We start from the raw sequence: 17,725 nt of genomic DNA, 5'->3' as shown, positions 1-17,725 counted from the left end.
TACAAAGCACATACAGTATGAGCACAATGTAAGGTATTTCATACTATATACAGTAGACTACTACATACATACATAGGGCGGCACGGTGGCTCAGTGGTTAGCATTGCAGCGCTGGGGTCCTGGGTTCAAATCCCACCAAGGACAACATCTGCAAGGAGTTTGTATATTCTCCCCGTGTTTGCGTGGGTTTCCTCCTGGTACTCCGGTTTCCTCCCACATTCCAAAGACATACTGATAGGGAATTTAGATGGTGAGCCCCATCGGGGACAGTGCCAAAAATGTCTGTAAAGTGCTGTGGAATTAATGGCGCTATATAAATGAGAAAAATAAATAAAATGAATGAATAAATAAAACATAGAGATTTAAAGCGAACCTGTCACCAGGTTAGGCCGATATGAGATGGGTCCAGTGCCTATCAGGGCTTATATACAGCATTCTATCATGCCGTATATCTGCCCCCAACCAGACCTGTAAGAGCTGAAAAATAACTGTTATTATACTCACTTGTGGGGCTGTCCGGTCCGAGGTGTGTCACTCTTCTTGGTCTATGAAAAGGAGGATGAATGAACTCATGGAGATCAACATCCGACACTGCGGAGACACCATCACGTGTTTCTCAACGGAGTGATTCTAGAGCACTGCCCCCATCCCTTATGGGAAATATGTAAAACATGCAAAACAGAAGCCGCGGAGACACTATCACGTGTTTCTCAACGCAAGCAATGACCTGCCAGGTCTTTGCCCGGGAAGGAACAACCACGGGAAGGGCAGTCTCCAATGAAGGAAACCACCTATGCCAAAACATGGTATCCATCCACATACAGCTGTTTCGGGGTATTGCCCCTCATCAGTGTGGAGTAGGAAACTGGCTGGTAGGAGCAATGCCTAGTAAAAAGACTATGAAAAGGAGGATGAATGAACTCATGGAGATCAACATCCGACACTGCGGAGACACCATCATGTGTTTCTCAACGCAGTGATTCTAGAGCACTGCCCCCATCCCTTATGCCCCCAATCACTGCGTTGAGAAACACATGATGGTGTCTCCGCAGTGTCGGATGTTGATCTCCATGAGTTCATTCATCCTCCTTTTAATAGTCTTTTTACTAGGCATTGCTCCTACCAGCCAGTTTCCTACTCCACACTGATGAGGGGCAATACCCCAAAACAGTTGTATGTGGATGGATACCATGTTTTGGCATAGGTGGTTTCCTTCATTGGAGACTGCCCTTCCCGTGGTTGTTCCTTCCTGGGCAAAGACCTGGCTGGTCATTGCTTGCGTTGAGAAACACGTGATGGTGTCTCCGCGGCTTCTGTTTTGCATGTTTTACATATTTCCCATAAGGGATGGGAGCAGTGCTCTAGAATCACTGCGTTGAGAAACACGTGATGGTGTCTCCGCAGTGTTGGATGTTGATCTCCATGAGTTCATTCATCCTCCTTTTCATAGTCTTTTTACTAGGCATTGCTCCTACCAGCCAGTTTCCTACTCCACACTGATGAGGGGCAATACCCCGAAACAGCTGTATGTGGATGGATACCATGTTTTGGCATAGGTGGTTTCCTTCATTGGAGACTGCCCTTCCCGTGGTTGTTCCTTCCCGGGCAAAGACCTGGCTGGTCATTGCTTGCGTTGAGAAACACGTGATGGTGTCTCCGCGGCTTCTGTTTCGCATGTTTTACTCTTCTTGGTCTGGCCCCTCCTATCTTCTTGCGATGCTGTCCTCCTTGTTAGGTGTCAGGTTTCTGTGTCTGCTCTGCAGGAATCCAGAACCTCACATTCTGCGGTCTCCTGCTGTCTTTCTACTGCAGAGGAGATTACTTTGCAGCAGACTGCTCCAGAGACTAAGTCCCTCTGTGCTCCTACTGGGCATGCTCACGCGACGATCTCCCGTTGGAGATCGGGAGTCATGTGCCCACGTCCTGTTCCAGATCTCATTGGTCCATCTCGGAGATCTGGAAGGTCCCACATGGCTATAAAAAGTGCGCATGGCTGTTCGCCTTGCGCTAGTATAGACTATACTGCTATGTGTGAATGGTGACGGATGTATGATTCTGGTGACTGACTTATTAAGAAACCCCTTCCCTCTGATATTACGCATGTGGTTAGGGAATTAGTTCAGTAGTCTGCGCCAGTCTGTGGCAAGCCTTAGGCCACTGTGCACACCGCACCGCTGAGCTAGCGTCCGACATAGCGCCTGCTTTGTAGCTGTGTCGTCCAGCGGCAGTGTCCTGCGCTACGCTGCAGTTGCAGCCCTTCTTGGCGTTCACAGTAGCGACATCGCACACATGGTAGGTCTAGACGGACGCAGCCCCTTTATCTTAGTTCCTGCTCCTGTGACCTTATACCGTGTGTGCATTTACCTGAGGCCTGTGACTCTAACAGGCTCAGCCTTTTTTGTAGCTGCGCCTCTGTGTGTGGACAGAGCCCGCTCTGCGCACTTCGGGTGAAGTTGAACCCGTGCGCATTATATCGCCATATTGTTCGTCTGCCATTACTCAGCAGTGGTTGTAACACCTACTGCACGGTGGACACTGAGCGGCGAACGCACTTTGTTATTATTTTTATTTCGTGCGTTCCACCGTTCCTAACATTATACTAGCGCCAGGGACTGGCTAGTGATGGCAGATAAGCAGCCACTCCTTCAGTGCATTCACCAGCTAGACGGCCGGTTGGCTACTCTTGAGAGTGTTATCGCAGCGGCGAAGTCTTCGGAGGCTGCTGTACAGGTGATCGCAGAGGCGGTTTCTCGTATGTCCACGTCCTCCCATGCGCCGACAGTTACCCGCCTCACGTTGCCCGATAAATTTTCTGGCGATGGCGCCTCCTGTAGGGGTTTCGTCAGCCAGTGCTCTATCCAGCTGGAGTTACTGGCTGTGCGATTCCCTATGGAGCTGGTCAAGGTGGGGTTTATTGTTTCCCTTCTGTCGGGCAAGGCGCTGGAGTGGGCTACGCCACTATGGGAGCGTGGTGACCCAGAGGTTTGGACCGCTGCTCAGTTTTTGACAGCTATTAAGCAGGTCTTCCTGGGACCACGGGTCACGCATGACACCTCTCTTCAGCTACTTTCTTTGACTCAGGAATCCCTCTCGGTTAGTCAGTATGCCGTTCATTTTCGGACACTGGCTTCCGAGCTGGAGTGGTCTGACAAAGCCTTCATCCCTGTGTTTTGGAGAGGTTTGGCGGAGCATGTTAAGGATGCTCTCTCTACCAGAGAGGTTCCTGCAAGTTTGGAAGAGCTGATTGCCATTTCCATCCGCATTGATCTCCATTTTTCGGAGCGTGGCCTGGAGCGTGATCAATCCAAACGGAAGGTTACCTCGGCTCCCAACTTTTTTGAGCCTCTGAAACCACCCGAGCCAGAGACTCCACTCCCAGAGCCCATGGAGGTGTCTTGCACCGTTTTCGAGGCGCGTCCGGCACAAAACTCCATTTGCGGTTACCATTGTCAACACGCTGTTTCTCAGGACATCAGTGCCCCGCAATGGCCAAACTCTGTGCCGCTGGGCAAGACCTTTGTCCCTCCCCACCTTCAGCCGAAGGTTCTCGCATGGGCACACACGTCCAGGGCGGGTGGTCACTGTGGCTATATGCAGACCACAAAACTCCTTAAACAGAGAGTGGAGACGTCCATCGACACACCGCGGCGTTCCATTTCAACTTATGCTGTTTTGCCACGCCCGTTGTCTCCCAATTGTCCCTTCTTAAACTTGACGATCTTGCCGCCTCTGATGCCTTCCACGTGTCCCGGTTTTCCTTTTCACCTACCGGGACATCAGACTTGCCTTCGGACGAGTCTGAGGCCTATGCCTCTGATGGGCACAAGGTGGTGGATTGGAAGGCTCAGAGAGAGGGGGCCCTAGGAGGGGGGGTAATGTTAGGCGTCAGGTTTCTGCGTCTGCTCTGCAGGAATCCAGAGCCTCACATTCTGTGTTCTCCTGCTGTCTTTCTACTGCAGAGGAGATTACTAGCCATGCGCTATTATAGACTATACTGCTATGTGTGAATGGTGACGGATGTATGATTCTGGTGACTGACTTATTATGAAACCCCTTCCCTCTGATATTACGCATGTGGTTAGGGAATTAGTTCAGTAGTCTGTGCCAGTCTGTGGCAAGCCTTAGGCCACTGCGCTAGCATCTGACATAGCGCCTGCTTTGTAGCTGTGTCGTCCAGTGGCAGTGTCCTGCGCCGCGCTGCAGTTGCAGCCCTTCTTGGCGTTCGCAGTAGTGAACGTTGCACAAACGGTAGGTCTAGACGGACGTAGCCCCTCTGTCTTAGTTCCTGCTCATGTGACCTTATACCGTGTGTGCATTTACCTGAGGCCTGTGACTCTAATAGGCTCAGCCTTTTTTGTATGTTTTTGTTGTGGCGCCTCTGTGTGTAAACAGAGCCTGCTCTGCGCACTTCGGGTGAAGTTGAACCCGTGCGCATTATATCGCCATATTGCTCATCTGCCATTACTCAGCAGCGGTTGTAACACCTACTGTTCGGTGGACCCCGAGCGACAAACGCACTTTATTATTATTATTATTATTATTTTTATTTAGTGCGTTCCGCCGTTCCTAACACTCCTGCTTGCTTCATATGGATGACGTGTCCCTGCATTATCCATACAGCCTCCTCAGCACCACGTTCCTGCTCAGGCGTACTTCTCTGCCTGCTGAGGGCAGAGCAAAGTACTGCAGTGTGCATGCGCCTGGACAGTTCAGAGAGACCCACCACCACCGGGGACAGTCAAGACACCAGAACCTGACAAAGTAAAAAAAAGTTCACTTTGTCAATTTAATACCGCCAGATCCAACACTGGATCATGACAACTTTATTGCGCACAGGTGTCTATATCCATGTGTTATCATGGAAAAGACTGTCCTCTTGACTAAAATGTTATTCTGCAATTTACTGAATGGTGGCATCTAATGTATAATGTATGCACTACTTAAAAGCCTTCCATAATGTATACTCAAACATTACATTACATTTTACTCTGCCAGTTAGAAGTTTGCCTTCAGCTATGCCATAGGGCTTTCAGCCGTCCAGGCTTAACTTCTAAACATATAAATGCCTTTTGACATTAAGTGAGAAAAGGTGCTTGCACCCGGGCAGAATATAAAGACTAATATATTTAGCTAAACACATTAGGATTAGCTATAACTATGGGAGTGAATGGAGATAGATAGATAGATGTACTTCTCACAAAATTAGAATATCATCAAAAAGTAAATTTATTTCAGTTCTTCAATACAAAAAGTGAAACTCATATATTATATATAGTCATTACAAACAGTGATCTATTTCAAGTGTTTTTTTCTGTTAATGTTGATGATTATGACTTACAGCCAATGAAAACCCAAAAGTCATTATCTTAGTTAATTAGAATACTTTATAACACCAGCTTGAAAAAATGATTTTAAAATCCAAAATGTTGGCGTACTGAAATGTATGTTCCATAAATGCACTTAATACTTGGTCGGGGCTCCTTTTGCATCAATTACTGCATCAATGCGGCGTGGCATGGAGGCGATGAGCCTGTGGCACTGCTGAGGTGTTATGGAAGCCCAGGTTGCTACAATAGCAGCATTCAGCTTGTCTGCATTGTTGAGTCTGGTGTCTCTCATCTTCCTCTTGTAGAATAAAGTTGGCACACAAGAAATTGCTTAGGTGGAAATTTAATGTAATCCACGTGTTGTAGTAAAAGATATACATACAACATACATACATACTACATATATACTACTTTCATACAACATACATACATACATAGTACATACATAGTACATACTACATACCTACAACATACATAAAACATGCTACAGACAACATACATACTACATACTACATACAATACATTCATACATTCATACAATACATACATATAGACATACAGTACATATAACATAGAGTACATACTCACCATCACTTGTCACTTTGATCCCCGAAGCCAGTGTCATCTGTAAAAAATATTAAAATAACAAACAACCAATATACTCCCTGATCCACAGAAATCCATGAGTGTCCCATGATGATGTCCCGTGGAGAACAGCAGCATCAGCTGATGCGACCGCTCTCTAGGGGCAGCAGGAATACAATGACGGGAGGTAGGTATCCTTCCGCACTGTACTCCTCCGCCACTGTAAAAAAATAGTCCCTAGTCTCACTTTTGGCATGGCTGTGTGAGAAAGTTCCCATGCTGCTTTTGCCATAAAGTGAGACCAGTGAACTATAGTAACCTCTCAGTGATGCACTGCAGGAGATCGTCGTAGGACACTCGTGGATTTCTGCGGATCAGGGAGTATATTGGTTGTTTGTTATTTTAATATTTTTTACAGTGAGATGACACTGGCTTTGGGGATCAAAGTGACAAGTGATGGTGAGTATGTACTCTATGTTATATGTACTGTATGTCTATATGTATGCATGAATGTATTGTATGTAGTATGTAAGTAGTATGTATGTAGCATGTTGTATGTATGTAGTAAGTATGTTGTATGTAGTATGTATGTAGTATGTATGTAGTATGTATGTAGTATGTATGTAGTATGCATGTATGTTGTATGAATGTAGTATGTATGTATGTATGTTGTATGAATGTAGTATATATGTATTATGTAGTATGTATGTATGCTGTATGAATTTAGTATATATGTTGTATGTATGCAGTATGTATGTTGTATGAATGTAGTATATATGAAGTATGTAGTATGTATGTTGTATGAATGTTGTATATATGTAGTATGTATGTGTATATATATATATATATATATATATATATATATATTTTTTTTTTTTTACATTCAACACATTAGCCAGATGATGGGACTACTACTATCCCATCATTGGCTAATGTGTCAGTCAGTATCATTGTAGCAGGCATAGCCCGATGGGACTTGTAGTCCCATCGGACGATGCCTGCACACACACACACGACCCCCGGCAGTCCCGCACAGACCCCCGGCAGTCCCGCACAGACCGCGCTTCATGATGACATCATTTCAGCAGCCAATCACAGCCATGCCATTAGTTAACATGGCTAGCACAACTGGCTCATTGCATTATGGGAACTTCCGATTCCGGTATTCGATATTGTAAAAATATCGGAACTCGGTATCGGAACTCCGATACAGCGAATATCGGCCGATACCCAATATTTGCAGTATCGGAATGCTCAACACTAATGAACACATGTTCTGTCAGCTTTTTACCACATTGATATCATAGAATCATAGAATCGTAGAGTTGGAAGGGACCTCCTGGGGCATCTGGTCCAACCCCCTGCTCAAAGCAGGATTCGCTAAATCATCCCAGACAGATGTCTGTCCAGCCTCTGTTTGAAGACTTCTATTGAAGGAGAACTCACCACCTCTTGTGGCAGCCTGTTCCACTCATTGATCACTCTAACTGTCAAAAAGTTTTTTCTAATATCTAATCTGTGTCTCCTCCCATTCAGTTTCATTCCATTGCTTCTAGTCTTTCCTGGTGCAAATGAGAATAAAGATGATCCTTCTACAATGTGACAGCCCTTGAGATATTTGTAGACAGCTATTAAGTCTCCTCTCAGTCTTCTCTTTTGCAAGCTAAACATTCCCAAATCCTGCAACCTTTCCTCATAAGACAAAATTTGCAGACCGGTCACCATTCTGGTCGCTCTTTTCTGAACTTGCTCCAGTTTGTTGATGTCTTTTTTAAAATGTGGCACCCAGAACTGGACACAGTATTCCAGATGAGGTCTGACCAAAAAGGAGTAGAGGGCAATAATGACTTCACCTGATCTAGACTGTATGCTTCTGTTAATACATCCTAGAATTGCATTAGTTACAAACCCATGCTGACTGTTTAATCACTTTATTCTTATCCAGGTACTTACCTACATGTTGTTTAATAATTTGTTCAAAGATCTTTCCTGGTATAGAAGTCAGACTAACCGGCCTATAGTTGCATGGGTCCCATCTTCTTCCCCTTTTTGAAGATAGGAACAACAATTGCTCTTCTCCAGTCTTCTGGGACTTCTCCTGTTCTCCAAGAATTTTCAAAGATTATGGAGAGGGGTTCAAAAATTTCTCCTGCTATCACCTTCAGTACTCTGGAGTGTAATTCATCTGGACCTGGAGACTTGAATTCATTTAGGTTAGCTAAGTGTTTCTTCACTATCTTTCTGTTTATAGATATCCTGGATTCTTCTATTCCCTTAATAGGACAGTGAAGAAATGTTGATGTTACATTTCCTTTCTGAGAGAAAACAGATGCAAAATAGGAATTTAAGCGTTCGGCCTTCTCAACATCCTGTCTTACTATTTCATCATTTTCATCCTGTAAAAATCCTATAGCATCTTTGACTTTTCTTTTACTTTTGACATATCCCCAAAATCCTTTATTATTGCTTTTGATGTCACTTGCAAGCCTCAATTCATTGTCAGCTTTAGATAATCTGATTTGTGCCCTGTAGATTCTGCAGACAGCATTATATTCTTCTTTAGATATGCCTCCCTCTTTCCCTTTTTTAAACATTTCTTTCTTCCTTTTTAGCATGTGCTTAAGTTCTGTGTTCATCCATCCTGGTTTCCTTAAATGCTTCCTATTCTTCCCTCTTTTGGAATTGTTAACAATTGTGCTTTGAGAATTTCATTTTTCAAGATTTCCCATCCTTCCTGGACATTTTTGTCCTTAAGTATATCCAGCCATTGGATCGCTCCAATTCTCTTTCTGAATCCCTTAAAATCTGCCTTTCTGAAATCTAACCTTGACATCTGAGTCTTCGTAGGTCTTCCTCCTCTACTTATCCAAAATTCTAAAATAGCATGGTCGCTACCTCCTAGGGTCCCAGCCACTTTAACCTCCTCAACCATTTCCTCCCTGTTTATAAGGATTAGATCCAAGGTAGCAGTTCCCCTTGTTTTCTCCCCTACCTTTTGGTAGATAAAGTTGTCAGCAAGAGAGGATAAGAATTTTCTTGACCTGTTAGTTTTGCCTGAGAGAGATTCCCAACAAATGTCTGGATAGTTGAAATCTCCCATGACAACTATGTCATATTTTTTGGAGAACTTGGCCATTTGATGCATAAAGAGTTCATCCATATCTTCAACTTGCACAGGCGGTCAGTGTAGAATTAGAGAAAGCAAGGAGTTAATGATATGGGCTGGGCCAGCTCAGAGAAGACGACAGGAAGCTGCTGCTCCTGGTAAGAAGCCCGGGCACATTCGCCCAGGGTAGATGTGTGGCTACAGCCGGGGCATTGCCAGACTCCCATGAGGGAGAGGATCTGGTGTCCCGGGCCAAAGGACAGTGACACGGGCATTGCCAGACTCCCAGGAATGAGGAAATCTGCTGCCCCAGACTAAGGACAAAAGGACCACAACACGGGCCCCAGGACTTTGAATGGGTCCAGCTGAATGGACTATTAGCGTCAAGATTCAGCAAGTGAACTGATTGCCTGATCTCAGCTACCATGGCTGTTGTGGGTATGGCCATGGAAAGTGTCATGGAAAGAGCAGGAAGCCAGTATTGTGTCTTTTACCCTTCGCCACGACAGCACCCACTGGAGGTATCGGATCCGCCCCATTTGGAACAGGAAACCCTACAGGAAAGATAAAAGGGGCGGTCCGCCTTTCCTCCTCAGTTTTGGTTTCCTGTTCCAAACAGAGCCACGATATCCTTCAGGAAAAGAATACCTGGGCCAGGCATGCCGCCTGTGCAGTCTCCTTGGGAACGGCAGGGGCTGCGGTCCAGAGGCAGCGTCGGGGGAGATTCCGTTAGACGGCTCCCCCCTCGTCTGGTGAGCGAAGGGTGATGACGGGGTCCGGGAATGGCCGCCCCGTCTCACCCAGGAGAGCGCCGGCAGGCACCGGGACGCACCGCTGCTGGGAGTGGTAAGAGCGCCAGTGGCGCAGAAGAAAAAAAAAAAAAAAGGGAGTATGGAGGTCTCCTTTTGAATGGAGGCGCCAGCGGCGGTGGTGGTGCATGGAGGAGGCCGCGCGGTAAAGCGGCGCGGTAGCCAGCCGGCGCACAGTCTCCTGACCCCCCCGGAAGTAATGGTTGAACTTCCGGGGGCGGGATGGCTGAGAGAGCGTCGGGCACGCGCGCGGTGATCCCTGGGAGGAGGAGCAACTTCCGGGGGGACGGCAAAGAAAAAAAAAAAAAAAAAAGAGGAGCAGGTTATTTAAACAGCGGCGCAGCTGAGCGGCGATGCAGCAATGTCGTCCCCAACGGAAGCACACGCTCCAGCGGGGGATTCTGCAGGAGGCAGCTCCACCAGGGACCGCAACACCGGCCGCAGGAATGAAGCAGGAGAATCAAGGCCTAGGACGTCTCAGCCATCTGATCCGGTAATATAAGGCTTCACTGGGTGAGTGTGCAAAGTATATACTCTGCCTACTAAGCTGACCTCTCCTCCCCCCCCCCGCCTTGGTGTCCCCTTCTAGACCAAGAAAAAGGATAAATCCAAGCATAAAAAATGTGCGCTATGCTCGGAACCTCTCCCTGACTCCTACCCTAAGAAGCTCTGTAAACAGTGCACCAAAGAGACAAAGCAAGGGACCGCATTGTCGACAAAGGACATTAGAGCTATAATCAGGGAGGAGATACAGGCTAGTAACCGCGCCAAAACTCCCTCAGAGACTGGCAGCAAGAAGCAGTTAACCCTCAGCTCAGAGTCAGAAGAAGAAGGGGGTTAATCTCTGACTCCTCACTAACATCCTCGTCATCATCAGACATGGAGGGACAGTCATGTTTCCCCCTAGATAGTGTGGACAACCTAGTCAAGTCGGTGAGAAGCACTATGGGGTGTGAGGAACCAAGGGGTGCCCAAACCGCACAGGACATAATGTTTGCAGGATTGGCTGAAAAGAAAAGGAGAGCGTTCCCGGTAATACCGGCAATTAAGGCCCTAATAAAGAGGGAATGGGAAAAAAATGACCAAAGAAGTTTTCTCCCATCAGCCTCAAAAAGAAAGTATCCTTTCAGCGATGAGGAGCTATTAAAATGGACCAAAGTGCCAAAAGTGGATGCCGTTATATCCTCTACTTCGAGACAATCGGCTATTCCAGTAGAGGAGGCAGGCTTGTTGGCAGACCCGTTAGACCGCAAGGCGGAATCATCATTGAAGAGGTCTTGGGAGTCTACCACGGGTATATTTAAGCCAGCGGTAGCCACCACATGCACCACTAGATCCATGCTCGTGTGGTTGGACCAGCTGGATCAACAAATCGAGCAAAAGGTGTCCAGAGAAAAATTAAGGGCCGCTATCCCATTGATAAGGGGGGCAGCTGCCTTTATGGCTGATGCGTCGGCAGACACTCTACGGCTGGCAGCAAGATCAGCAGCTCTAGTGAACAACGCCAGAAGGGCGTTGTGGATGAAGAGCTGGAAGGGGGACGCGCAATCAAAGGCTAAGATCTGTGCAACCCCGTGTGAGGGTGAGTTTCTCTTCGGGAAAGCCCTAGACGAGATACTCGCCAAAGCAAAGGAAAGGAAGAAGGCGTTCCCTGACTCTTCTATCCCTTTCTATAGGAGAACCTTTAAGAGGCGACCGTTTGGAAGAAGGAGGCAAATGGAAAGACCAAATAGATGGGCCACAAAAGAAGAGAAACAAAAGGGTACCATGTTCAGGGGTCCAACGTTCCGAAGGGAAAATAGAAATTAAAGAATCAGACCCACCTGTAGGGGGTAGATTACGGTTCTTTTATCCAAAATGGGAACAAATATCCTCAAACCCATGGATCTTGAGTATTATTAAAGAAGGAATGAAAATAGAATTCCTTCAAAATCCTTATGATTTCTTTGTCCTAACCCGCCTTAACTCTATGACCCAACAAAAGGCCCTCGAAGAAGAGATTCGGAGCCTACTATGCAAAGGGGTTTTAGTAGAGGTCCCAGAGGGACAGGAAGGTAGAGGCTTCTACTCTCCCTTATTTTTAATTTCCAAACCAGATGGTACATTTAGAACAATTATTAATTTAAGGAAGCTTAATACGTTTATTAAAAATTATAAGTTTAAGATGGAATCAATCAGATCCACCATAAAGCTTCTCTTTCCAAATTGTGTGATGGCGGGGATTGACTTAAAAGATGCTTATTATCATCTTCCTATCCATAATAGATACCAAAAATATCTAAGGGTCGCAGTGGTATTCGATGGCAAGGTCCGTCATTTTCAATACACAGCCATGCCTTTCGGCCTCTCAACAGCACCAAGAATCTTCACCAAGGTGATGGCAGAGGTGATGGCCTATGTTCGTCAAAAAGATACTTTAATTGTACCTTACTTAGATGACTTCCTAATAATCGTGAACTCAGATACCCAATGTACCGAAAGAGTGGCTGATGCAATCTCGTCTTTACAGGACCTAGGCTGGATCATCAATATACAGAAGTCCAGGCTCGTTCCGCAATCCCTCCAGATGTTTTTGGGGTTCCAATTGAACTCCATAACCCAGAAATGTCTACTTCCGCAGGTAAAGATTGCACTAACAAAAGAGAAAGTAGAGGCAGCCATAGATAGACCACGCATGTCTCTGAGAGGGGCAATGTCGCTATTGGGGTCGCTAGATTCCTGTGCCCCTGCAGTCCGGTGGGCCCATTATCATGTCCGCACACTCCAGCATCAGATCCTCCAGGAGGAGAGGCGACATGGTGGTCACCTCGAGAGCAAGATAACTCTAACGCAGGAGGTCTTGACTTCTCTGGAATGGTGGTTAGAGGATGACCATCTATCCTCGGGAGTCCCATGGGTCATAGTACCATCTAGTATCCTAACCACCGACGCTAGCCCCCAAGGCTGGGGAGCCCATATGGGGAATAGCTTTTGTCAAGGAAGATGGAATAGAGAGGAAAGAGAATACTCGTCTAATTTAAAAGAACTGACAGCAGTATACTATGCTCTACATTATTTCCTTCCACAGCTCCAACAGAAACATGTCAGGATCCTGTCGGACAACACCACCACAGTGGCCTACATAAACAGACAAGGAGGTACTCGATCAGAGACTCTGATGTCTTCTGCGGCAAGAATCTTAGACTTAGCCGAAAGCAATTTGTTGTCCCTCTCAGCTCTTCATATGAGAGGAGAGGACAATCAAGAAGCAGATTTCTTAAGCCGACACACACTTCGGCAAGGGGAGTGGTGCCTCAATCACCAGATCTTCCAGAACATAGTGGCTCTATGGGGGCATCCTCAAGTGGACCTCTTTGCCACAAGGGAAAACAGACAAACAAAGACCTTTGCTTCCCTGTCTCCAGCAGATCACCCAGACATACTGGATGCCCTCCAGGCCCCATGGAGATTCAAGCTGGCATACGCCTTCCCTCCATTGATTCTCCTGCCACAAGTGATTCAGAAAATCAGAGAGGAAAAGGCGAGAGTAATCCTGATAGCACCATTCTGGCCCAAGAGACCGTGGATCTCGTGGCTACGAATTATGTCAGTGACAGATCCTTGGGTTCTCCCCTCAAACCCCAACCTACTCTCCCAAGGCCCTTTTTTCCACCCTCAAGTGGACAACTTACACTTGACGGCGTGGAACTTGAAAGGCATCTATTAAGATCAAGAGGGTTTTCGCAATCATTAATTACTACGCTCCTGCAGAGCAGGAAGCAGTCCACAACCCAAATTTATAAAAGAATATGGAAGAAATTCCTAGAGTTTCATACAGCATCTCATACAGCAGAAGTCCCGATAGTCCCTATCTTAGAGTTCCTACAAAAGGGAAAGGAATTGGGCTTGTCAGTAAACACACTGAAAGTACAGGTGTCTGCGTTGGGGGCGCTGTATGGCCATAATATAGCAGGGAATAAGTGGATATCACGATTCATTACGGCATGTGAAAGAATAACTCCGGTTCACATACCCACAATCCCTACATGGGACTTAAACTTGGTGTTAGACGCCCTTACAGAAGAACCTTTTGAACCGATAGATACGATATCCCTTAAGTATTTATCATTTAAGACGGCCCTCTTGGTAGCACTGACATGCGCTAGGAGAGTGGGTGATATCCAGGCCCTGTCCATAGATCCACCCTTTTTGCAGGTATATCGGGATAGATTAATATTGAAGCCAGACCCCTCATACCTGCCTAAGGTATCAACAAGGTACCATAGGTCTCAGGAGATACTCCTCCCAACCTTCTTTGAAGATCCCTCCACTCCGGAAGAGCAGAAATTCCACACTTTGGACGTCAGAAGAACTGTCCTAAAGTATATTGAAAGGTCCGAGAGCTGGAGGCAGTGTAGGGCTCTCTTCATTTCTTTTCAGGGCCGTAAAAAAGGGTATGGAGTCACAAAGAGCACCATTTCCCGATGGATCAGGGATGCCATTCGTTTAGCCTACTCTGCAAAAAATGAAGAACCTCCGGGAAACATCAGAGCACATTCCACCAGAGCAATGGCGGCTTCCTGGGCGGAGAGGGGAGACGTTCCAATTGAAACCATATGTAAGGCGGCAATTTGGTCATCCCCTTCTACCTTCTATAGACACTATAGACTTGATCTTTCGTCTACCTCTGACCTAAGCTTTGGCAGGACTGTCCTTGGCACGGTGGTCCCACCCAGGTGATGGTCTCTGGAATCTCTCCAGTGGGTGCTGTCGTGGCGAAGGGTAAAAAGCCGGATTACTTACCGGTAATGCTCTTTTAATGAGTCCACGACAGCACCCGCTCACTTCCCTCCCTGCTACAAATATCAATGTTAAAAGTATATCTGCTAAAGTTGGATAAGTAAAGATATAAGTACAAGACATTGCCTAATCCTTGGCGGTACTCCTGGTACTCTGAAATGCAAAACTGAGGAGGAAAGGCGGACCGCCCCTTTTATCTTTCCTGTAGGGTTTCCTGTTCCAAATGGGGCGGATCCGATACCTCCAGTGGGTGCTGTCGTGGACTCATTAAAAGAGCATTACCGGTAAGTAATCCGGCTTTTTCTACTACCTGTTCCTACTTCATTACTATTGCAAAGCATAAAATAAAGTTATCCCTATTGGATCACAGCGGTGACCCAGGAATTTGATTACCAGATTGCAGTGGCTGGAAAGAAAAGGTAACCCATGGGAAGTAACTGTGTCAGTTCTGTCTATTTATATACAAAGGGCCGGAGGTGCTTGCTGACCGTTGGATCAGTAGACTCTGTCTGTGGACTGTGTCTTTAAGTAACTTGGCCATAACTACCCCCCCGTGTCACCTTGTTACATGTGTACACTACATCTTTTTCAGGCGGATTGTGGCAGGCACCACATCCTGAAAAAGTGCCACAAACCTGCCACTAAACATGAACTTAATGCACAGCAATGTAAAACAACATTGCTGTACCTGCTTCGTCTGTTGTTACTTCTTTTAACTGCTTCAGTGTTCGGAAACTGGGTAGCATTTTCAGTCACTCACAACTATAATAGGAAATATCGAGAAAAGACGCCGGTGGCACAAAAAAATGGCATTATCAGGAAAAAGACTTGAGACACTTTCCTGAAGTGGCTCTGCCACCTGAAATAACACCTTATGTGTACATACCGCAGATACGAACAGTAGGCTACAGCACCCTGCAAACACAAAATACAAGAATCACTCTAAGCGCGGTACAGATGGCCCTATATTTTGGCTAAAGGTTGTGCAACCAAGTATTAGGCTGAGGGTGCCAATACTTTTGTCTGGCCCATTTCTGGAGTTTTGTGTGAAATGATCAATGTTTTGCTTTTTGCTTCATTCTCTTTTGTGTTTTTTCATTTAAGACAATTTAAATGAAAATAATAATACCAAAGAATTTGTGTTTGCAATCATTTTCAGGAAGAAACTGAGTATTATCTGACAGAATTGCAGGGGTGTCAATACTTTTGGCCACAACTGTGTGTGTGTGTATATATATATATATATATATATATATATATATATACAGTACATATACAGACACATATATTTGCAGACAGTACGTATATATTCAATTATTTATTTGTTTTATTTATATATGTACATATACACAAACTACAGACACATGACTTGCACATATACACACTTTACACATTGAGCATACACATACAGTATATACTCACTCCGTTCTGCAGGCAGCTGGATTTCTTTGTGACCTTACTTTCTAGGAGCAGGAGATTTCAGCTCCATTGCTAGTGGTTGCACACACAGGCCTGAGCCCTCCTGTCCTGCTGTCAGCCCTACATCCTCCAGCACTGATACAGCAGAGGAGGGACTGCTGGAGCAGCTATTGAAGGAGCTCAGTGCTGGAATCTTCCATAGTCTTTTTCTCCTCACAGTACTGGGCCCGCCCACCTTCTTTCATTGGTTTCTGTAGCTCAACTGCTTGATTTCATTGGCAAGGTGCTACAGACAACAGCTGTGCTGGAGATGTGGATCTAGTTTGGCCCCCTAGAGAAGTATGTAAATTATCCTCGTGGGCCCTCAGCAGGAGCTGGGAGATGGCACAGGGATAAATGCCTTACAGCCCCCGGTCCAGTTGGCCTCCACCCTTTCTCCTGATTGCCGACTCCTGTGTCACTGCTGCTGTTTACATGAGAAGAAAAGTTGAAGCTGCGCCTCCTGCTCCTGAGCGGCTCCCATCCTGTCACAAGATCAAAAGGGCTTCTGCAGAGGGAGCGGCCCATGGCAGGGGGCGGCCCCTCTATCAAATGCCAGAACTGCCAGATGGCCAGTCCAGCCCAGACTATTCTATTGATCCTCTGAAATTGAGATTTAGGTATGGATTGTTTCATCTTGGTAGGGTGAAAACTCTCATAATGTAAAAGACTATTCCGGTCTGTCGGTTTAATGTATAGGTCAGTTGTGAGGGACCCATCATTGGCTTTCAAAACCAGGGTATCTAGAAAGTTAATCTGATTTGTATCACTTGACATTGTGACGTCCAGGATGACTTAAGAAATTGAAAGAATCTCTCCAAGGAATCAGATGTACTATACCAAATACAGAAGATATAATCAATGTATCTCTTCCAGACCAAAACGTTGGCCCGGAAGAGATCATTGGTGTAGATCAAGCTTTCCTCATAGTCCGCCATATAGCAATTGGCATATGTCGGTGCAAAATTGGAGCCCATCACTGTGCACCTCATCTGGAGATACTAAGTGTCCCCAAACCAGGGCCGGACTGGGACTAAAATTCAGCCCTGGCATTTGAAGTTACACAGGCCCACTAGTCACATGGTGACTATATAATATGTTTGTACACTTGTAGGTTACAAGAAGTGAGAGGAGATTAACACGACTATATAACATGTAGTCAGAGCTGCGCCCAGTATTTCAGCTCAGTCCTATTTATTGCTTTTAGGTACAGTACTCCTCCCAAAGCTCTGTCCCCTTTTGTACGCATGGTGACAGAATTCCTGGCAGAACTGCTATCCATTGGGCAACCAGACCCCCTGGTCATAGCTGCCCCTATCATACCTCCCAACTTTTGAGGAAGGGAAAGAGGGACAAAGACTGCGGCACGCGCAGCTGCTAATTTTAGGCCATGCCCGGCCACACCCATTCCGCAACTAGTCACACCCATGTCCACGCCTAATTGCACCCATTTAGCACTGCTGATCACACTGACTTGTACTGAGGGCACAGTGGCTGGCACTAAGGAAGAGAGAAAACAGAGAGAGAGAGAGAGAGAGAGAGAAAAGAAAAAAGAGAGAAAGAAAGAGGGGAAGAAAGAAAGAACAGAGAGAAAGAAAGAGAGGAAAGAAAAAGAAAGAAAGAGGGGAAAGAAAGAACAGAGAGAGAGAAAAAAGAAAGAT

General features: G+C 46.0%; 2 protein-coding genes across 2 annotated transcripts in view; both read left to right on the top strand.

The window, feature by feature from the left end:
- GABBR2 (gamma-aminobutyric acid type B receptor subunit 2) overlaps positions 1-17,725 on the top strand; it is a 1,198,492-nt gene that overhangs the window by 308,226 nt on the left and 872,541 nt on the right. The window lies entirely within an intron of this gene.
- Positions 6,822-13,602, top strand: LOC141099792 (uncharacterized). Its single transcript, XM_073587860.1, has 2 exons — positions 6,822-11,409; positions 11,504-13,602. Exons 1-2 carry the CDS (start codon positions 10,707-10,709, stop codon positions 13,531-13,533), a joined length of 2,733 nt encoding a protein of 910 aa, XP_073443961.1. The 5' UTR covers positions 6,822-10,706; the 3' UTR covers positions 13,534-13,602.

Source organism: Dendrobates tinctorius, unplaced genomic scaffold, assembly GCF_039654945.1.
Source record: "Dendrobates tinctorius isolate UK_male_01 unplaced genomic scaffold, ASM3965494v1 ptg000102l, whole genome shotgun sequence".
Taxonomy (NCBI): domain Eukaryota; kingdom Metazoa; phylum Chordata; class Amphibia; order Anura; family Dendrobatidae; genus Dendrobates; species Dendrobates tinctorius.
Note: the sequence above shows the minus strand (reverse complement) of the source record. Positions and strands in the feature narration are given on the sequence as shown.